At 36.3% G+C, this 24,439-nt stretch overlaps 1 protein-coding gene across 2 annotated transcripts in view; it reads left to right on the forward strand.

Annotated features, from left to right (window-relative positions):
* The window catches only part of LOC117342213 (vacuolar segregation protein PEP7-like), a 35,228-nt gene that overhangs the window by 3,607 nt on the left and 7,182 nt on the right, over nucleotides 1-24,439 (forward strand). Inside the window, exons 5-12 of one of the 2 annotated variants that reach the window (XM_033904269.1) lie at nucleotides 1,758-1,903; nucleotides 3,403-3,541; nucleotides 4,830-5,021; nucleotides 5,922-6,116; nucleotides 6,909-6,998; nucleotides 9,009-9,116; nucleotides 10,084-10,200; nucleotides 22,176-22,562. In XM_033904269.1, coding sequence (XP_033760160.1) covers nucleotides 1,758-1,903; nucleotides 3,403-3,541; nucleotides 4,830-5,021; nucleotides 5,922-6,116; nucleotides 6,909-6,998; nucleotides 9,009-9,116; nucleotides 10,084-10,200; nucleotides 22,176-22,199 — 1,011 coding nt within the window. In that variant the 3' untranslated portion in view covers nucleotides 22,200-22,562. Of the gene's footprint in view, nucleotides 1-1,757; nucleotides 1,904-3,402; nucleotides 3,542-4,829; nucleotides 5,022-5,921; nucleotides 6,117-6,908; nucleotides 6,999-9,008; nucleotides 9,117-10,083; nucleotides 10,201-22,175; nucleotides 22,563-24,439 lie in introns of those variants that run through there. The other variant, XM_033904268.1, reaches the window with a different exon arrangement.

Consider the following 24,439-nt stretch of genomic DNA (forward strand, 5'->3'; position numbering starts at 1 on the left):
TAGTGGTGTGATGTCCTTAGTGGTGTGATGTCCTTAGTGGTGTGATGTCCTTAGTTAGTGGTGTGATGTCCTTAGTGGTGTGATGTCCTTAGTGGTGTGATGTCCTTAGTGGTGTGATGTCCTTAGTGGTGATGTCCTTAGTGGTGTGATGTCCTTAGTGGTGTGATGTCCTTAGTGGTGTGATGTCCTTAGTGGTGTGATGTCCTTATTGGTGTGATGTCCTTAGTGGTGTGATGTCCTTAGTGGTGTGATGTCCTTAGTGGTGTGATGTCCTTAGTGGTGTGATGTCCTTAGTGGTGTGAAGTCCTTAGTGGTGTGATGTCCTTAGTTAGTTGTGTGATGTCCTTAGTGGTGTGATGTCCTTAGTGGTGTGAAGTCCTTAGTGGTGTGATGTCCTTAGTTAGTGGTGTGATGTCCTTAGTTAGTGGTGTGATGTCCTTAGTGGTGTGATGTCCTTAGTTAGTGGTGTGATGTCCTTAGTGGTGTGATGTCCTTAGTGGTGTGAAGTCCTTAGTTAGTGGTGTGAAGTCCTTAGTGGTGTGATGTCCTTAGTGGTGTGAAGTCCTTAGTGGTGTGATGTCCTTAGTGGTGTGATGTCCTTAGTGGTGTGATGTCCTTAGTGGTGTGATGTCCTTAGTTAGTGGTGTGAAGTCCTTAGTGGTGTGATGTCCTTAGTGGTGTGAAGTCCTTAGTGGTGTGATGTCCTTAGTGGTGTGATGTCCTTAGTGGTGTGATGTCCTTAGTTAGTGGTGTGATGTCCTTAGTGGTGTGATGTCCTTAGTGGTGTGATGTCCTTAGTGGTGTGATGTCCTTAGTTAGTGGTGTGATGTCCTTAGTTAGTGGTGTGATGTCCGTAGTTAGTGGTGTGATGTCCTTAGTTAGTGGTGTGATGTCCTTAGTGGTGTGATGTCCTTAGTGGTGTGATGTCCTTAGTTAGTGGTGTGATGTCCTTAGTTAGTGGTGTGATGTCCTTAGTGGTGTGATGTCCTTAGTGGTGTGAAGTCCTTAGTGGTGTGATGTCCTTAGTGGTGTGATGTACTTAGTGGTGTGATGTCCTTAGTGGTGTGATGTCCTTAGTGGTGTGATGTCCTTATTGGTGTGAAGTCCTTAGTGGTGTGATGTCCTTAGTGGTGTGATGTCCTTAGTGGTGTGGTGTCCTTAGTGGTGTGATGTCTTTAGTGGTGTGAAGTCCTTAGTGGTATGATGTCCTAAGTAGTAGTGTTATGTTCTTTGTTTGTTTGGGAATAAGCTTGAACATCATACTTGGAGTATGAGTTACTCTTGATGTGGGGATGTGTCCTGAATCAAAAGTGGGTCACTCTGACCTACTTTTTTTTAACTTTGACCTACATTAAAGAGAAAGCTTTTCCAGACTTCACCACCTACACAACTTGTGACTGGAACATCATATTTAAGGGCATGAGTTCAACTTGATGACTTGGTGTGTCCTGTATAAAAGTGGGTCACTGTGACCTACTTTTTTACCTTTGACCTACATTAGAGAGAAAGCTTTTCCAGACTTCATCACCTACACTACTTGTGACTGGAACATCATATTTAAGGGCATGAGTTCAACTTAGTGAGGTGGTGTGTCCTGTATAAGAAAGAGGTCACTCTGATCTACATTTTGACTTTTGACCTTGACCTACATGTGGATGGGGACTGTAATTTACCAAATTCTGTCTTGTCATGTTTGAGAAGAGTAGAGGTGTTAGATTGGACGGTATATATATTTATACACCGTTACTATTTAACAGGTTTGTCAGCAGTGCTTTGAAGAAGGAGGAGACAGCGAGGGAGTAATTATCAATTTAACAGGCCAGTTTTTGGAGTTACGATCACAATGCCAGCAGGTTCAAAGTGCTGCGAAACGGTCAATCGGAGACACGTCATGGAGACAAAGGTTTGTTAAACTACTCGACTCAGCATTGTTGATTCAGCTTGTGAACCATCATTTTCTGATTATTTTTCTGCAAATTAAATGAGAAAAATTCACCTACAGAAAATCTTAAGGTTGCAGAAGTACGCATTTTCATTTTGCTCATTATTCCAGAATTTGAAAATTCTAGTTTTTGTCTCAAAAAAACCTTTGGTCTGAACGAAAGATTAGAATAGTTCTTCTCATGAGATGGTACATGTGAGGGCAGAATTCTTTTTCAGTTTTGGTATAGAATTAGGGACAGAACCAAGGTTCGGTCAGGTGTATAATTGGTAAACATTTGAGCAGGTAGCTAGGGCTGTGACACCAGGTAAACAACAGATACTATTATGTATTGTTTTATTTTTATTTCCATGGTAAGGTCCTGTTTTTATTTTCCAAAATCTTATCATTATATGTTTATTCATTTATGATCTATCAAAGAAAGGTGATATGATTTTATTCTTGACATTTTTTTTTGTAAAAAATCTTTGAATTTCCATGTTTTGGTGAAATAAATTAAGATGCCCCAAAAAATAAAATTCTTATTGTCAGGTACATTTTCTCAACATGTAGGATTTTCCCTATAAACACTTAATATTTACAGAGAAGTGTGGCATTTTTTCATCCTTATTTTGAAATAATTAATTTTTCTTGTTTTCATGGTAAATACTCAAATGTGATCGGTCGAAAAAAATTCTTTTCATTCTTCTATGAAAAAAATTCCGAGAATGGCGCGAAAAATGTGACGTCACAATATAACAATTGACGTTGCGTATTGATTTGAGAAAAAGAATCCCATTTAAAACCAGTAAAAGTGTACATAAAACATGTTTTAAATTAGAAAATCATTTTCAAAAATTAATTATAAGCGTTGATGTCAATTTTTTTTTAGTTTCATCGGGGTATGAAACAAATTTTGTTTCCAAACTTGTATAAGAATCCGCTACGCGGATTCATACAGTTTGCAAACAAAATTTGTTTCATACCCCGATGAAACTAAAAAAAATGACATCAATGCTTAAATAATCACTTTTTTGAGAAAAAAACATTTTTCCAAAAAAAGATTGGATATGGAGAAAGTTAGCGTGGAACGGCAAAGTAATTTTTTTCTATCAAAGTAAATGTTTGAGTATTTGGTGTCAATTTTCATGACAATCAGTTCATGACTTCCTGGGGGGTCCGTGGTGGCCAAGTGGTGAAGGTGTCCGACACTTTATCACTAGCCCTCCACCTCTTGGTAGCGAGTTCGAAACCCAAGTGGGGCAGTTGCCAGGTACTGACCGTAGGTCGGTGGTTTTTCTCCGGTTACTCCGGCTTTTCTCCACCTCCAAAACCTGGCACATCCTTAAATGACCCTGGCTGTTAATAGGACGTTAAACAAAAAATAAATCAAACCAAACCAAATGACTTCCTGACCGTGTCATATCACCTGAAGGGTATAATCATAAAATGTCACTCTAGAAATACTCTCTTCTGTACAGATTCGACTTAGAAGCAGAATGTAGGAGATTGATCAGTGGATTTAAGGCAGCAGTCGGAAACTCTGAACTGAAGCGATCTCTACACGAGGTGAAAACCATTATTTTGGTACCGGACTGGCAGAAGTCTCCATATTGGAAGGTAATAGTCGGCAAATCATTGATAAAATTAATTTCTTTTTTCCTTCTGTTTATTGTAGTCCATCGTTCTGTCATCAGTTTGAATAACATTATAAATATAATGGGTAATATGAAATATGATAAATAAATAAACAGACATTGTATATACTGTATATATATAGTATGTTGTATGCTCCCAACATAAAAACATGCTGTTATTTTTCTATTATTTGAAATGAATTGTATTAACATTTGTACGAGAACTTTATTTTTAGCCCACCATCATCAGATCGATTGTGGGCTATACAAATTGCCCTGTGTTTGTGCCCAGTGGTCCGTCGTCTGTCTGTTGTCCGTCCGTCGTCTGTCTTGTCCGTCCGTCGTCTGTCTGTTGTCCGTCTGTTGTACGTCTCGTCCGTCTGTCATCCGTAAACAATCATTGCTATCACTATTTCTTGAATAGTACTGCAGGGATCGATATTCATGAAACTTTATGTGCAGGTTACTCTTGGTACCTAGTAGTGCCAATTTAAGTAAGGTTTTTATCTGGAAAAGAATATGACCGACATTCGACCATCTTGGATTTTCAGAATTGAAGTATGTTATCGCTATTTCTTGAAAATGACTTCACATGTAGGTTCCACTTGTCCTTGTAATCCGATAATTAAGAAAAAAGAAAGAAGGGAATAGTAGAAGTAAGATCAGTCGGACATAGAACCAATAAAGATCATTCAATGGTGGGCAACAAGATCCCTCTGGGATCTCACTTTTAATTAGATTTTTTTTTTTTTAAATTTACATGTCAAATATTTCAATCCCATAATTCAATAATCTTTAACTCATGGTAAAATATCTGCTGCATGAATATAAATCGTAAGAAATCAATCGCAACAAGCCATAGGATAGGTGGTTCTTGGGTTTATTTGGAAGGTCCTGACCTTCCAAATAAACCCAAGAACCACCTATCCTATGGCTTGTTGCGATTGATTTCTTACGATTTATATTTACCCACATTCTCAATCGCCCTGCATACTAATTGGTATCCAAGCCGGGATTTCGGAACCTACCAAACATTAACCAGAAGTACGGCGTTGGCTCTATACTTCGAGATTGTTTTTGCTGCATGAATAGTTTCATATTATCCTGTAATGACAAAAAATAATGTATATTTTAAATATGTTACAGTAGTAAAACTGGACTTGGCTAAGTTTCAGAGGTCCCTGGTTCAAAACCTTGTCTAGACGTTGAATTTTCCTCTCTTGTTTCAAATGTATTTTGAGAAGCATGACCAAAGATTATATTTTTTTCAGTTGGAAGTCACGGCGGACACATGTCAAATCTGTAAAACAAAGTTTACATTGATTCGTAAGAAACATCACTGTCGTCTGTGTAGCAAGAGCTTGTGTGCGTCTTGTTCCAGCAAAGATTTACTCGTATTCATCCCTGATGAAGAACGGTCAAAGGACACTGACCCAAAACTAGCCATCATCAAAATTAACGGAGTAAGTTACTACGTCAATGTAAAGTGAAATCACAAAACTGAAGATTAAAAGTAAGCTTTGTCCAGAAACTTAAACAGCATTTATAGGAAGGTCAAAGATTTTTTATTTTTTGTGTGTGTTTGTATTCCCACCCCATAGTATGGGGGGTATCTGTGTGTCTGTGTTTGCTTGCATCCGAAGTGGCCGAGTGGTTAAGGTGTCCCGACACTTTAACACTAGCCCTCCACCTCTGGGTTGCGAGTTCGAAACCTACGTGGGGCAGTTGCAATGTACTGACCGTAGGCTTGTGGTTTTTCTCTGGGTACTCCGGCTTTCCTGCACCTTCAAACCTGGCACGTCCTTAAATGACCCTGCATGGCTGTTTATAGGACGTTATACAAAATAAACCAAACCAAACCAAATCCTTCTTTCCATGATAATCTTGTGTACAAGATGTGTCATTAACTCCAGAGGCCAACTCGATTTGCACCCTTCTCAGAAGATCGCATTCCATTATATGTAAATCAAGTAAACCGGAAGAACATAACCCAAAACAAACAAGTTTTTAAGTTTTCTCAAACACTGTAACACAAACCTGTGCATGTATGTGCCATAAATCTTTCTCTAGTGAAACTCATCACTCCGCACTTAAACATGATCGCCGCCATCTTGGAAGATGAATCTTCCAGCTTCGAGACGGAAGAGGTAGAAGATCTTCCAGAAGCAGAAGAGCTTCAAATCGAGTGACCAGAAGATATATTCTAGAAGGAGAAGAGGGCAAATCAAGTTGGGTTCAGGACAGATTAAATCAGGCTGATTACTGTACATATATAGAAAGCCATCTCGAGATTATATCCTTAAACCTTTTAATATGTTAGTATCCTTCTGGCCAGATTTTACTCCACAATTTATTTATAATAGTGCCCCACGGTTGAGCCGGAGGTGTCACTGTGTCTGCGGATCTGTAAGTCATGCCAGGACAAAATGGTTGATCGACAGCTAAATAAAGTGGAAAAAGATTTAATGGAACAAAGTCAGGATGTTTTTACAGACCTTGTCCGCCTTCATACTGCTACTCAGAAAATTAAAGAATCGGTTTCGAGGCAGTTGACAGAGGTAATGTATAATTGTGTGTAATTTTTCTTCTGCCCATGCAACAGCCATACAATATTATTCTGTCTTCAATTTTAATTCATTTATAGCAAAATTTATAAAATTAAAGTTACTGACCTTTGGTCAGTCATATCAACCTGAAACTACTTTTCTGTAAATAACAATGGTGTCTTCGCAAAAAAACAGTGATGTCAAAAAAAAAAAAAAAATTGTAATACACAATAATATTGGTGTGAGGTCATTTTGTATTGTTGCTGTGATGTCATTGATTGTATTTATTGTATTGTCTCCATGACGTCATTGTATTGTTGCAGTAAGGTAATTATATTGGTGTTATGATGTCATGGTATTGTCGCAGTAAGGTAATTATATTGGTGTTATGACGTCATTGTATTGTTGCAGTGTTGTCATTCTAATTATTGCTATGATGTCATTGTTTGTATTGTTGTGACATCATTGTATTGGTGTCATGATGTCATTGAATTGTCACCATGACGTCATTGTATTGGTGTCATGATGTTATTGAATTGTCACCATGACGTCATTGTATTGGTGTCATGATGTTATTGAATTGTCACCATGACGTCATTGTATTGGTGTCATGATGTTATTGAATTGTCACCATGACGTCATTGTATTGTTGGCAGCATGCTGTCTATCATACCCTAGGGGTGACAGAGAATTGAGATGGTAAAATTTCTTAATGAGAGGAGAATATCTTAATACTTCATAATTAAAGTTAATCAGTGTTGTATTGTTTTATGTGTAATTATACAGAATTAAAATGATTTACAGTACCAGACCATTGTCGAGTCTCTGGAAGACAACACTACTCACAAGGATAAAGACAGTAAAAGTAACATCAAAACGCTGGCAAAGTCACAGGTTAGTCGCAATCATATCTTTATTAGCCAATAAAATTACAGCGCGTTCGTACTTCCTCAATCCATCGTAAATTTCAGGGTTTCAACCTACCTCTGAGAATTTTTAGGCTTAGTAATCAGGAAAAGATGTTGAGAACTTGTTGTTTAAGATGTACATGTACGTTATATGGTCTATTTCTAAAAAAGAATTATAATCGTTCTTTGGTTTAGCAGTGTTTATCCTGGCTCTGAGATCATTTAGCTCTCTTTGTTTCCATGCAACCATATCTTTGGGCATCTACATCTTAAACGCATTTTGATTTGTTTGATGGCATCTTTTCCATCACCCAAGTCCTTATTTGCCTACTTTGTGCATCAGCTATTTACTATATATAGTCAGGCTGTTCCGTCTAATGTGGTTACATATGCGTATAAACAACAACCAATCACTGTTGTGCTTCCAATGGGTGGCGCATGCACATATGAAGTCTTGTTGCTGTGTCAGACCAAAGGAAATCAGTGAAATCAGTGAAATCAATGAAATCGGCGAAATTGGTGAAATTGCTGGTTGAGCCAAAGTTGATGAGACCTGATCATCGTAACTTCTTGTTTCTCTATAAACATGTGCATTACATGTCCTTGAAGTGAATTCGCTTCTACTATAGTTAAATCATAGTAACTATAGTTAGTGGTTGACGTAGGCCTTTACTTTACTTGTCATCTTTCTCAGATGTTGATAACATTCACCGTGATAATAATTCTCTCTTGATTTTCATGATACTTGTGTTTTCATGTGCATGCTTGGTGGACTGTTAAGGTGGTTGATGTTTCGATGTTAGATTTATATCAGATCTGTAGCGATCCCCTGTGGAGTGTATGTGTGACATCTTTGTATCATTGTGTATCTGTCAAAAAGTGGAGAGTTTAAGGTCAGCCTACTATATATATATTTATCCTGCAACTGCCACCGCATTGTCGGAATACACCCACCACATATATTTTTGCTGTATACGACAGTGACGGAAAAAAGCAGTATTTTGGAATCTTAGCACGTGCGCCAATTCGATTGACCTACTTCGAAGTGAAACTACGTTTCAAAGCGAACATATTTGGATCATTGATGAATCCGTTTCACTTCAAAATGCTTATTTTTGATCACTTTTGCAGGATAAATAGAATACATGGTCAGTGTCTTCAAATATAAGCTGTATTTTTGGCTCGGGACAGAAAGACAAAAGTGGCTCGCCAAGGCTCGCCACTTTTGTCTTTCTTTACCCTCGCCAAAATACAGCTTATATTTGAGGACACTGATATGACCATGTATTCTCTATATAGATCAGACTATGGGGAATTTCACTTTAGCCTAGTGGTAGGATGTTTTCCCTGAGAGAGGAAGGATGTTAGATCGAAGCCAAGAATGTGTTTAGAGGATTAAAATGAGGCAATCTAAAAAAGATTCGGCAAAAAAAGTGAATTAATAAGAAAATAGTGAAATGCTTCACTTTACCATGGCAGTGGTAAAGTGAAGCGCCCTGCCCCACCCTAAATCTTTGTTTTATCAGATGTAGAGAAGTAATTGATAAAAAATTATGTAAAGAAAAGTCACTTAAAAACAAATTATAAGGTATGTGGCTTAATTCACTTTACCATGGGAGGTTAATTTTCACCATAATGGTGAAATCAACCGCGGTTCATTTTATCATTATGGTATTTTGACCCCGGTTTATTTTACCATGCTTCAAAATACCATGTCACACCGGCATGGGCAGGGTATTTTTCATTACTCCTTCCTATTACATATCAGTGGTTGCTCCGATAGGTCAGCGAAGGAATTTCAGTATCTGCATTATGATATGTACATTTTGTACATTCAAACATATGGCTGATGTATGTATGAGAAATTTTGTAGTTTGTTTTGGGGATCAGGGAACTGATGGGGTGCATGGGTATATAATACATTACTGTAAACTCTATAAATATGGCTCATTCTACATTGAAGAGAGAAATATTTGCCATTTTGTATTTTAAACAGGAAGATGTAGCTGACTATCTTTCCCAGCTTGTGGTAAAAATTCAGCAACTGAAGAAGCTAAAACCAGAGTCCAATGCTCAAGCTATTCTTTTTAAAAATTGTTTAAAGGTAAATTTGATTAAGTTTTCTATCCCTGCAGTATTTCTTAATATAAAACTAGGTTTTGTGCAGAGCACTTTGTATAAGATATTTTACATTTGATTATTTCATTTTGAATTTTTTTCCAATTAATCCAAACCAAACACTGTTCTCCAAAACATCTTACATGTTTTTTTATCTAATTAACTTGTAGAAAAATTATGCAAAAATTGAAACTGTTGTATTTTCCAGAAGATACTTAATTATTCATTGACAATATAATTGCAAATTGATATTGTTGGTTATGGCCTTTGTGATCAAAGAATGAATCTATTTTCAAATCATCTGTATCTTAAATATGTGTTAATTTATTTTTTAAATTGTTACAATATAGTCACTACATACTAAGAGATTCTCAACATTAGGTTTTTTCTTTGGTGTTAAAATGCTCAAAGTTTCTTGAATTTAAAAAAAAAACTCAATCAATGTAAACAATTTCACAGTTAAATATTGTAATCCATATTTAATAATTTTTTTATTACACAATGCAGTGCATCCAAAGTGGTTATGAAATGAAAAGAAATTTTGAAAATGTAGCAATTTTGAATACTGTGTGCAGTTTCAGACAATTCCATTTATTTCTCATTGAGAGCTTTTTTCAAGAAGAAAATCTATTTTGGAAAAAAGAATATATTAATGAAATCCTGAGAAATCACACATTTATGAAATTAGATTAATGTTATTGTTATACACAAATGTCTAACTTTGCAATTGTCCAACAAAATAGATTAATGGTCATATCAGTTATCATCAATCAAATTTACATGCATGTTTGGATGTGCCCCCCCCCCCCCCCCCCCCCCCCCCCCCCTCCCCCCCACCAGCATTCATTCCCCAGGGGACATGTCTGTTGAACATTATTTTATTAGTTGATTACATAAAGTACTTGTTTTACAATTTTTGAAACATGATATATTTCAAAATAATTACTTTTTAGAGTAACTGTGATTTCTACATGGAAAATCATTACCAATACCGTGACCAGACGAGGAAACTGAGTGAATCAGCCCCACCTGATGTTTTAGAAATCATACAAAGGACAGTTGACAAAAATGTGAGTAAACCAAATCAACATATCTGTGGAACTGCTGAATTTTTTTCCAGTTTCAGCTCATATTATATTAAGAAGCCTTGCATATATATATGAAATTGGGACACTTGTCACCGATCTATTGTATAACGTACCAGGTATGTGATATAGTGGGACACTTGTCACCGATCTATTGTATAACGTACCAGGTATGTGATATAGTGGGACACTTGTCACAGATCTATTGTATAACGTACCAGGTATGTGATAAAGTGGGACACTTGTCACCGATCCATTGTATAACGTACCAGGTATGTGATATTGTGGGACACTTGTCACCGATCTATTGTATAACGTACCAGGTATGTGATATAGTGGGACACTTGTCACCGATCTATTGTATAACGTACCAGGTTTGTGATATAGTGGGACACTTGTCACCGATCTATTGTATAACGTACCAGGTATGTGATATTGTGGGACACTTGTCACAGATCTATTGTATAACGTACCAGGTATGTGATATAGTGGGACACTTGTCACCGATCTATTGTATAACGTACCAGGTATGTGATATAGTGGGACACTTGTCACCGATCCATTGTATAACGTACCAGGTATGTGATATAGTGGGACACTTGTCACCGATCTATTGTATAACGTACCAGGTATGTGGTGTAGTGGGACACTTGTCACCGATCTATTGTATAACGTACCAGGTATGTGATAAAGTGGGACACTTGTCACCGATCTATTGTATAACGTACCAGGTATGTGATATAGTGGGACACTTGTCACCGATCTATTGTATAACGTACCAGGTATGTGATATAGTGGGACACTTGTCACCGATCTATTGTATAACGTACCAGGTATGTGATATAGTGGGACACTTGTCACCAGTCTATTGTATAACGTACCAGGTATGTGATGTAGTGGGACACTTGTCACCGATCTATTGTATAACAAACCAGGTATGTGATATAGTGGGACACTTGTCACCAGTCTATTGTATAACGTACCAGGTATGTGATATAGTGGGACACTTGTCACCGATCTATTGTATAACGTACCAGGTATGTGATATAGTGGGACACTTGTCACCGATCTATTGTATAACGTACCAGGTATGTGATATAGTGGGACACTTGTCACCGATCCATTGTATAACCTACAAGGTATGTGATATAGTGGGACACTTGTCACCGATCTATTGTATAACGTACCAGGTATGTGATATAGTGGGACACTTGTCACCGATCCATTGTATAACGTACCAGGTGTGTGATATAGTGGGACACTTGTCACAGATCTATTGTATAACGTACCAGGTGTGTGATATAGTGGGACACTTGTCACCGATCTATTGTATAACGTACCAGGTATGTGATATAGTGGGACACTTGTCACCGATCTGTTGTATAACGTACCAGGTATGTGATATAGTGGGACACATGTCACCGATCTATTGTATAACGTACCAGGTATGTGATATAGTGGGACACTTGTCACCGATCTATTGTATAACGTACCAGGTATGTGATATAGTGGGACACTTGTCACCGATCTATTGTATAACGTACCAGGTGTGTGATGTAGTGGGACACTTGTCACCGATCTATTGTATAACGTACCAGGTGTGTGATATAGTGGGACACTTGTCACCGATCTGTTGTATAACGTACCAGGTATGTGATATAGTGGGACACATGCCACCGATCTATTGTATAACGTACCAGGTATGTGATATAGTGGGACACTTGTCACCGATCTATTGTATAACGTACCAGGTATGTGATATAGTGGGACACTTGTCACCGATCTATTGTATAACGTACCTGGTGTGTGATATAGTGGGACACTTGTCACCGATCTATTGTATAACATACCAGGTATGTGATATAGTGGGACACTTGTCACCGATCTATTGTATAACGTACCTGGTGTGTGATATAGTGGGACACTTGTCACCGATCTATTGTATAACATACCAGGTATGTGATATAGTGGGACACTTGTCACCGATCTATTGTATAACGTACCAGGTATGTGATATTGTGGGACACTTGTCACCGATCTATTGTATAACGTACCAGGTATGTGATATTGTGGGACACTTGTCACCGATCTATTGTATAACGTACCAGGTATGTGATATTGTGGGACACTTGTCACCGATCTATTGTATAACGTACCAGGTATGTGATATTGTGGGACACTTGTCACCGATCTATTGTATAACGTACCAGGTATGTGATAAAGTGGGACACTTGTCACCGATCTGTTGTATAACGTACCAGGTATGTGATATAGTGGGACACTTGTCACAGGTCTATTGTATAACGTACCAGGTATGTGATATAGTGGGACACTTGTCACCGATCTATTGTATAACGTACCAGGTATGTGATATAGTGGGACACTTGTCACCGATCTATTGTATAACGTACCAGGTATGTGATATAGTGGGACACTTGTCACCGATCCATTGTATAACGTACCAGGTGTGTGATGTAGTGGGACACTTGTCACTGATCTATTGTATAACGTACCAGGTATGTGATATAGTGGGACACTTGTCACCGATCTATTGTATAACGTACCAGGTATGTGATATAGTGGGACACTTGTCACCGATCTGTTGTATAATGTACCAGGTATGTGATATAGTGGGACACTTGTCACCGATCTATTGTATAACGTACCAGGTATGTGATATAGTGGGACACTTGTCACCGATCTATTGTATAACGTACCAGGTATGTGATATAGTGGGACACTTGTCACCGATCCATTGTATAACGTACCAGGTATGTGATATAGTGGGACACTTGTCACCGATCTATTGTATAACGTACCAGGTATGTGATATAGTGGGACACTTGTCACCGATCTATTGTATAACGTACCAGGTATGTGATATAGTGGGACACTTGTCACCGATCCATTGTATAACGTACCAGGTATGTGATATAGTGGGACACTTGTCACCGATCCATTGTATAACGTACCAGGTATGTGATATAGTGGGACACTTGTCACCGATCTATTGTATAATGTACCAGGTATGTGATATAGTGGGACACTTGTCACCGATCTATTGTATAACGTACCAGGTATGTGATATAGTGGGACACTTGTCACCGATCTATTGTATAACGTACCAGGTATGTGATATAGTGGGACACTTGTCACCGATCTATTGTATAACGTACCAGGTATGTGATATATAGTGGGACACTTGTCACCGATCTATTGTATAACGTACCAGGTATGTGATATAGTGGGACACTTGTCATCGATCTATTGTATAAAGTACCAGGTATGTGATATAGTGGGACACTTGTCACCGATCTATTGTATAACGTACCAGGTATGTGATATAGTGGGACACTTGTCACCGATCTATTGTATAACGTACTTAGAATGCCTACTCTGTGCCTGGTCTATATGAAAAGGTAATAACATCTTTTAAATATAGAAGATTTACATGTCTGGCAATTATGGCAAACTTCATATTTCATTAATTAATTTTTCTTTGTTTTCCTGGTAAATACTCAAATGTGATTGGTCGAAAGATTCTTTTCATTCTTGTATGAAAGAAATTCCGAGAATGGAGCGAAAAATGTGACGTCACAATACGACAATTGACGTTGCGTATTGATTTGAGAAAAAGAATCCCATTTAAAACCAGTAAAATTGTACATAAAACATGTTTTAAATTAGAAAATCATTTTCAAAAATTAATTATAAGCGTTGATGTCAATTATTTTTTAGTTTCATCGGGGTATGAAACAAATTTTGTTCCGCTACGCGGATTCATACAGTTTGCAAACAAAATTAGTTTCATACCCTGATGAAACTAAAAAAAAAAAAAGCCAATGCTTAAATATCTTTATCTGGAAGAAAAAGTAAAACAATAACCTTTTGTTACCTCTTAAATTTCTAGTTTTGTTGAAACTATTTTTATTATCCTGCCACAAAATGTGGTGAGTACTCTAGATCCATGCTGTCCTACTGGACATCCTTCCTGCTGGAAAAGAGGGGTGCCAGTTTGGACCAATTTCTGCAGCTCCTTAGTGGCCGACAATGTATTTTACAAAAATGCATGAATTTTTTTTTTTTTTTTTTTTTTTTTCTAAAAGGTGTACTATAATAATAATTCAATCTATCAATCGTTCCTTCCAAGAATTGTGTTATTTTGTGAAAATGTGCTCTCAATTTACCAAAATTTCTAAAATGACATAGTAATGCAAAAATGATGCTTTTTGAAGATTAATAGATCATCAACACCCATATTCACTATTCATTGATTTATAAATCAAAGCATTATGATAAGAAGTTATCAGCCGAAAAAATTACAAATATATGATATTATAATAATATATTTTACTGAATTTCAAAATTTTGTCTGCAAAGTGCATAGGAATTTATGGATGTTAGTTTAGCATGGGAGTAGGATATCAAATAAATCACATCTCTACATTTGGTGGCTTCACACTCTGTAATCCACCTCACTTTTATAATGAGGAGACAATATGGGCGAACTTAATTCCAGCTTGCCACTCGTGCCGTTTGCCGGTTTTGAGCTTTCTGTTGGCACGTACATTCAAGCAAAGCGGCCCAGTTGCAATATGGCCGACATACACAAAAATAATTTTTTTTTTTTTTAATTTTATATATTTATATATGAATAAACATATTTCAAAAGCATTGTAAACATCAAATGCTGCAAAACATTCAAAATTAACTTATTTGCAATGCATTTGACTAAAATAGCCTGACAGGCTAAAAATAAGGTTGAAATTCTTTAACTTCTCACTTAATCTACTCATTCGGTTCTGACAAGGAAGGGGAGGTAACCCTGTGTTTCCTGTAGCAGTGTTTGTGTGTGTTAGTTGTCTGTGTAGATTTTTTGTCTAAATGATATTTTTTTCATTTAATATTGATAACATATACCATACCTACATTATTTATATTTCAAACTTCAGCAGATTGACATGAAATGTGGTTGTTAAGTATAACTGAATATTGCATGATGTTATTGTTTTGAAATGTGATTTTAACCATTATATCCAATACAGATTTAATTCAATGTTCTTCATGTATTGGAAGTTATGAATGTAATGATGCTTGCTATGTTCAGGGGTTTTAGACTTCTGACATTGTCAGGCCTTCAATTTGCCACATGATTGTAAGTCACAGACTGATACTTCAAATGTTTCTGGAATGTTTGCATGTAGGAGCATGCTGAAATATTTTTTTTTTTTTTTTTTGTGATTTATTTCAAGCAAATTCTTTCTCTGCTCTACCTGATCAGCATAGTCTTGTTTTCACTTTTATGTTAGCATTTTCCATTTCTGAAATGATAATCACTATTTAAATAGAAAATGTAGGTACAGTTTAGTATGAAAACAGCATGAGAAACTTTGCATGCCTACCTGCTTTTAAGATTATAGAGCCATGAGTGAAGTTGTGTTTGGTTGAACATGCATTGACACAGGCAACACAGGGATCTAAGCCGACATAATCAAAACACTTAACACATCATGGGATAATTCAAATGTCCCCACTCTAAAGATGAGCTTTTATAGAGATGATCAAATGTTTCCACTAAAAAAATTCAATTATTTCAACATTACATATAACAGTTATGACTTGTGTATAACAATTCTCTATTACAGTTACATGTATGACTTGTGTATAACAATCCTCTATTACAGTTATGACTTGTGTATAACAATCCTCTATTACAGTGAGGACTTGTGTATTACAATCCTCTATTACAGTTAGGACTTGTGTATAACAATCCTCTATTACAGTTAGGACTTGTGTATAACAATCCTCTATTACAGTTAGGACTTGTGTATTATAACAATCCTCTATTACAGTTATGACTTGTATATAACAATCCTCTATTACAGTTATGACTTGTGTATAACAATCCTCTATTACAGTTATGACTTGTATATAACAATCCTCTATTACAGTTATGACTTGTGTATAACAATCCTCTATTACAGTTAGGACTTGTGTATAACAATCCTCTATTACAGTTATGACTTGTGTATAACAATCCTCTATTACAGTGAGGACTTGTGTATAACAATCCTCTATTACAGTTATGACTTGTGTATAACAATCCTCTATTACAGTTAGGACTTGTGTATAACAATCCTCTATTACAGTTAGGACTTGTGTATAACAATCCTCTATTACAGTTATGACTTGTGTATAACAATCCTCTATTACAGTTATGACTTTTGTATAACAATCCTCTATTACAGTTATGACTTGTGTATAACAATCCTCTATTACAGTTATGACTTGTGTATAACAATCCTCTATTACAGTGAGGACTTGTATATAACAATCCTCTATTACAGTTAGGACTTGTGTATAACAATCCTCTATTACAGTTATGACTTTTGTATAACAATCCTCTATTACAGTTAGGATTTGTGTATAACAATCCTCTATTACAGTTATGACTTGTGTATAACAGTCCTCTATTACAGTTATGACTTGTGTATAACAATCCTCTATTACAGTTATGACTTGTGTATAACAATCCTCTATTACAGTTATGACTTGTGTATAACAATCCTCTATTACAGTGAGGACTTGTGTATAACAATTCTCTATTACAGTGAGGACTTGTACATAACAATCCTCTATTACAGTTAGGACTTGTGTATAACAATCCTCTATTACAGTTATGACTTGTGTATAACAGTCCTCTATTACAGTTAGGATTTGTGTATAACAATCCTCTATTACAGTTATGACTTGTGTATAACAATCCTCTATTACAGTGAGGACTTGTGTATAACAATTCTCTATTACAGTGAGGACTTGTACATAACAATCCTCTATTACAGATAGGACTTGTGTATAACAATCCTCTATTACAGTTATGACTTGTGTATAACAGTCCTCTATTACAGTGAGGACTTGTGTATTACAATCCTCTATTACAGTTAGGATTTGTGTATAACAATCCTCTATTACAGTTATGACTTGTGTATAACAATCCTCTATTACAGTTATGACTTGTACATAACAATCCTCTATTACAGTTAGGACTTGTGTATAACAATCCTCTATTACAGTGAGGACTTGTGTATAACAATCCTCTATTACAGTTAGGACTTGTGTATAACAATCCTCTATTACAGTTATGACTTGTGTATAACAATCCTCTATTACAGTTAGGACTTGTGTATAACAATCATCTATTACAGTTATGACTTGTGTATAACAATCCTCTATTACAGTGAGGACTTGTGTATAACAATCCTTTATTACAGTTAGGACTGGTGTATAACAATCCTCTATTACAGTTAGGACTTGTGTATAACAATCCCCTATTACAGTTATGACTTGTGTATAACAATCCTCTATTACAGTTAGGACTTGTGTATAACAATCCTCTATTACAGTTATGACTTGTACATAACAATCCTCTATTACAGTGAGGACTTGTACATAACAATCCTCTATTACAGTTAGGACTTGTGTATTACAATCCTCTATTACAGTTAGGATTTGTGTATAACAATCCTCTATTACAGTTATGACTTGTATATAACAATCCTCTATTACAGTTATGACTTGTGTATAACAATCCTCTATTACAGTGAGGACTTGTGTATAACAATCCTCTATTACAGTTATGACTTGTGTATAACAATCCTCTATTACAGTGAGGACTTGTGTATAACAATCCTCTATTACAGTTAGGACTTGTGTATAACAATCCTCTATTACAGTTATGACTTGTGTATAACAATCCTCTATTACAGTGAGGACTTGTGTATAACAATCCTCTATTACAGTTATGACTTGTACATAAAAATCCTCTATTACAGTTAGGACTTGTGTATAACAATCCTCTATTACAGTTAGGACTTGTGTATAACAATCCTCTATTACAGTTATGACTTGTACATAAAAATCCTCTATTACAGTTAGGACTTGTGTATAACAATCCTCTATTACAGTTAGGACTTGTGTATAACAATCCTCTATTACAGTTAGGACTTGTGTATAACAGTCCTCTATTACAGTTATGACTTGTGTATAACAATCCTCTATTACAGTTATGACTTGTGTATTACAATCCTCTATTACAGTTAGGATTTGTGTATAACAATCCTCTATTACAGTTATGACTTGTATATAACAATCCTCTATTACAGTTATGACTTGTGTATAACAATCCTCTATTACAGTGAGGACTTGTGTATAACAATCCTCTATTACAGTTATGACTTGTGTATAACAATCCTCTATTACAGTGAGGACTTGTGTATAACAATCCTCTATTACAGTTAGGACTTGTGTATAACAATCCTCTATTACAGTTATGACTTGTGTATAACAATCCTCTATTACAGTGAGGACTTGTGTATAACAATCCTCTATTACAGTTATGACTTGTGTATAACAATCCTCTATTACAGTTATGACTTGTGTATAACAATCCTCTATTACAGTGAGGACTTGTGTATAACAATCCTCTATTACAGTTATGACTTGTGTATAACAATCCTCTATTACAGTGAGGACTTGTGTATAACAATCCTCTATTACAGTTAGGACTTGTGTATAACAATCCTCTATTACAGTTATGACTTATATATAACAATCCTCTATTACAGTTAGGACTTGTGTATAACAATCCTCTATTACAGTTATGACTTGTGTATAACAATCCTCTATTACAGTGAGGACTTGTGTATAACAATCCTCTATTACAGTGAGGACTTGTGTATAACAATCCTCTATTACAGTTATGACTTGTGTATAACAATCCCCTATTACAGTTAGGACTTGTGTATAACAATCCTCTATTACAGTGAGGACTTGTGTATTACAATCCTCTATTACAGTTAGGATTTGTGTATAACAATCCTCTATTACAGTTATGACTTGTATATAACAATCCTCTATTACAGTTATGACTTGTGTATAACAATCCTCTATTACAGTGAGGACTTGTGTATAACAATCCTCTATTACAGTTATGACTTGTGTATAACAATCCTCTATTACAGTGAGGACTTGTGTATAACAATCCTCTATTACAGTTAGGACTTGTGTATAACAATCCTCTATTACAGTTATGACTTATATATAACAATCCTCTATTACAGTTAGGACTTGTGTATAACAATCCTCTATTACAGTTATGACTTGTGTATAACAATCCTCTATTACAGTTAGGACTTGTGTATAACAATCCTCTATTACAGTTATGACTTATATATAACAATCCTCTATTACAGTTAGGACTTGTGTATAACAATCCTCTATTACAGTTATGACTTGTGTATAACAATCCTCTATTACAGTTAGGATTTGTGTATAACAATCCTCTATTACAGTTATGACTTGTATATAACAATCCTCTATTACAGTTATGACTTGTGTATAACAATCCTCTATTACAGTGAGGACTTGTGTATAACAATCCTCTATTACAGTTATGACTTGTGTATAACAATCATCTATTACTGTGAGGACTTGTGTATAACAATCCTCTATTACAGTTAGGACTTGTGTATAACAATCCTCTATTACAGTTAGGACTTATATATAACAATCCTCTATTACAGTTATGACTTGTGTATAACAATCCTCTATTACAGTTAGGACTTGTGTATAACAATCCTCTATTACAGTTATGACTTGTGTATAACAATCCCCTATTACAGTTAGGACTTGTGTATAACAATCCTCTATTACAGTTATGACTCATATATAACAATCCTCTATTACAGTTAGGACTTGTGTATAACAATCCTCTATTACAGTGAGGACTTGTGTATAACAATCCTCTATTACAGTTATGACTTGTGTATAACAATCCTCTATTACAGTTATGACTTGTGTTTAACAATCCTCTATTACAGTGAGGACTTGTGTATAACAATCCTCTATTACAGTTATGACTTGTGTATAACAATCCCCTATTACAGTTAGGACTTGTGTTTAACAGTCCTCTATCACAGTTATGACTTGTGTATAACAGTCCTCTATTACAGTTATGATTTTTGTGTATAACAATCCTCTATTACAGTTATGACTTGTGTATAACAATCCTCTATTACAGTTAGGACTTGTGTATAACAATCCTCTATTACAGTTAGGACTTGTGTATAACAATCCTCTATTACAGTTAGGACTTGTGTATTACAATCCTCTATTACAGTTAAGACTTGTGTATTACAATCCTCTATTACAGTTAGGACTTGTGTATAACAATCCTCTATTACAGTTATGACTTGTGTACAACAATCCTCTATTACAGTTATGACTTGTGTATAACAATCCTCTATTACAGTTATGACTTGTGTATAACAATCCTCTATTACAGTTAGGACTTGTGTATAACAATCCTCTATTACAGTTAGGACTTGTGTATTACAATCCTCTATTACAGTTAAGACTTGTGTATTACAATCCTCTATTACAGTTAAGACTTGTGTATTACAATCCTCTATTACAGTTATGACTTGTGTATAACAATTCTCTATTACAGTTATGACTTGTGTATAACAGTCCTCTATTACATTTAGGACTTGTGTATAACAATCCTCTATTACATTTAGGACTTGTGTATAAGTTAGAATTCGGAAATGCAATGTTTAGTTCTCGGGTATATTACAATTTCTTTGATTGTTTGACTGGTTTCCATGAAATGACCTGATCTAATATCATTAAGTTCACATATATCAGGCCGCTGATATCTTTCACTGTGAATTTGGACATACAATCGAATCTCGAAGTCAGTTAGGGTAATGAAAAACTTGAAAAACTTCGGGATATTAGGAGTATTCGAGATAATCATGTATATTCTATACAAAACTAACTAATTTTTTCGTTCGAGTTAAGCAGTGTTTTCGAATTACCAGAGGTCGAAAAAGGGAAGTTTATAAATATTATACAGTAGTCATTTATACACATGTCAGGTGGTGGTTACCTCCTCTGTGATAATTATTTAGCTCATAGTTCACTCACCCCAAACTCAGATAGGTGGTTGTTGCCATGACATTCTCAACTTCTTGGTAACATGTATATTACAGTTTGTAAATGGGTCTGGTGTAGCAGCTGTCTTTTTGTATCTACACACCTAACAAAACATGTTTATCGCATAACACCAAGTCCTACCGTGTAAATCATAACACCATTTAAAAGTCGTGACTTTTTATGAAAAAAACATCGATATCATTGAAATGACTATGGGAATGCCATAGTCGTACACCTATGTTGAATTACATGTATACATAAAAATGTACGTCGAACAGAACTTTCCAATGAACACGACCTATTACAGTACAATATCAAACACGAAACCAAATGTCAGATCGGAGTGATTTTGACATGCATCAGAATATACAATAAATAACATTGATTTCAGAAGTGGATTCTTAAATCCAGCTTTCTTTTGTATCAGTGTGAAAATATATTAATCCTTTCCAATCAGAAAACCGCTCGGGCCTTTCCGTCGATATGACGGAAAGAGACGAGTGAGATTCCGAATTCAACAGCACTGGTATTATTACATGTTGTACTAATGCCATGCATGATAAATTGCTGCGAAATGACATGCATGACAATGTTCCAGCTATTGCTTTTAGGCAATGTCTGCCTTTTGAATTCATTCCTTGATTGCCTGCTGGAACTTGAAGAACTGAATTATTTTCTCAAACCTTTCTTCTGTCTAAATAACTAAAACGTAATAAGATTCTTGATATTTCAAATCAGTTTAATCAAAATCCAAAACAATGGCATTCAAATGTACCATAGATGCAAAGAATGAAAACTCGAGGAGCTTGATCAATTAACTCTCTAATCAGCATGGTCAAAGATGAGGTACAGCATGCAGTTCTCGGCTTTTGGACATGTTTGAATATTTGTTTAACTCCAGCCAGTACTACTGTAGTATTACTGTAAACTAATTAGATAATTGATAATTAATTCACTATTTGCAGGATAGTCTTCCATTCACTTTGTGAGTCATCAGTCTTCCGTATATACGTCCAAAGACCCATAAGATGTGATGTCTAACATCGCAAGGGAAGAACAACAATTGGATGTGAATTTCACAGACTGGACATGATGATATGTCTTTGTATAATGACATGTATTTCAATGTAATCATTTTGCACTTTCGGACCCTAATATTGCGACAAAACTTCAGATTTCATTTGTTAATCGGTTGTCGTTGCGATTTTCCTATTGCTGTCAAATTTTTGTTCACAATTATGAGCATTAAGTCCAGTGCGGACGCTTAATATTTTACGAATTAGTCACACGATGAAAAGTCTTTCTTCATTAAAACTTTACTGAAATACAAAAAAAAAAAAAAAAAAAAAAAATTAATGCTCGTGTAACCTCTGTACGAAATGATTTGTACAAACATGAGGTAAATAATAAAAATCAACATTTGTATTTACAATTTCAGTGAATTCCAAACGTCTAAATTCAATTCACAACATGAACTATGTCTGTCACATAAAATATCTCTCAGAAAGTTTCGTTGGTGTAAGTTTCGCTTGTAGTGTAAGCCTGAGTGTGATTGTTCGGTCTGGTGTCTGCGATTATCTCAGTTGTACCTGTGTTGCTGGAAGACACTATTACATTACAAAGTTACCAGGCCTCCATCTGGAGAGGAAATCATCAAAATCGAATCTGCCATCTAACGAACAATTTCTTCAAATAGAACAAAAGCATTAATGCACGTTGCTGTGAGTTGACGGAACAAGTATTCATGCAAATGAAATCCATCATGGTGGACAGTATTTATGCACATAAACTGCCAGCAGTGTAAAAAAAACTGTAAAGGTAATAATTGAATTTCATTTGGTTAAGGACATTGTTAGCTCACCTGGTCCGAAGGACCAAGGTGAGCTTATGCCATACCGTGGCGTCCGTCGTCCGTCGTCCGTCCGTCCGTCCGTCAACAATTGACTTCTTCTTCATAACCGCTGATTAGAATTTGATCAAATTTGGTCAGAAGCATCCCTACGGGTAGGAGACTCAAAATTGTACAAATGATGGGGCTGGCCCCACAGGGGCCTGAGGGGCGGGGCCAAAAGGGGTCGATTTTGCTATATTGATATAAACGACTTCTTCTCTGAAACCGAGCAATGGATATCGCTCATATTTGCCTGGTAGCATCACTATTGGGTGAGGATTCAAAATTGTACAAATGATGGGGCTGGCCCCCCAGGGGCCTGAGGGGCGGGCCAAAAGGGGTCAATTGGGCTATATTGATATAAACAACTTCTTCTCTGAAACCGGGCAATGGATATTGCTCATATTTGCCTGGTAGCATCACTATGGGGTGAGGATTCAAAATTGTACAAATGATGGGGCTGGCCCCCCAGGGGCCTGAGGGGCGGGGACAAATGTGGTCAATTTGGTTATATTGATATAAACAACTTCTTCTCTGAAACCCAGCAATGCCTGTCACTCATATTTGCCTGGTAGCATTACTATGGGGTGGGGATTCAAAATTGTACAAATGATGGGACTGACCCCCCAGGGACCTGAAGGGCGGGGCCAAATGTGGTCAATCGGGCTATATTCATATAATTGACCTCTTCTCTGGAACCAAACAATGGATATCTCTCATATTTTACTGGTAGCATCGCCTTGGGGTAGGAATTTGAAATTGTGAAAATGACTGGGCCGACCCCCTGGGGGCTGAGGGGCGGGGCCAAAAGGGGTCAGTTTTGCAGAATTGATATAAAAGGCTTCTGCTCTGAAACTAAGCAATGGATATCGCTCATATTTTACTGGTAGCATCACCTTGGGGTAGGGATTCAAAATTGTACAAATGGTGGGGCTGACCCCCAAGGGGCCTGAGAGGCGTGGCCAAAATTGGTCAATTTGTTTAAACAACTTCTTCTCTGAAACTAAGCAATGGATATTACTCACATTTGTATGGCAGCATGGTTATGGGGTGGGGATTCAAAATTGTACAAATGTTGGGGTTGACCCAGGCCGCCAGGGGGCTGAGGGGTGGGGCCAAAAGGGGTCAATTTGGCTAAATTGATTTAAACAAATTATTCTCTGAAAGTTAGCAATGGCTTGACTGGTAGCATCCTATAGGGGTAGAGATTCAAAATTGTATAAAGGAAGGAGCTGACCCCCCAGGGGGCAGAGGGCAGGGTTAAAAGGGGTCAATAAGTCCAAACAAGATCTTCTCTGAAACTAAACAATGGATATCACTCACATTTGTTTGGTAGCA

Source organism: Pecten maximus, chromosome 14, assembly GCF_902652985.1.
Source record: "Pecten maximus chromosome 14, xPecMax1.1, whole genome shotgun sequence".
NCBI lineage: Eukaryota > Metazoa > Mollusca > Bivalvia > Pectinida > Pectinidae > Pecten > Pecten maximus.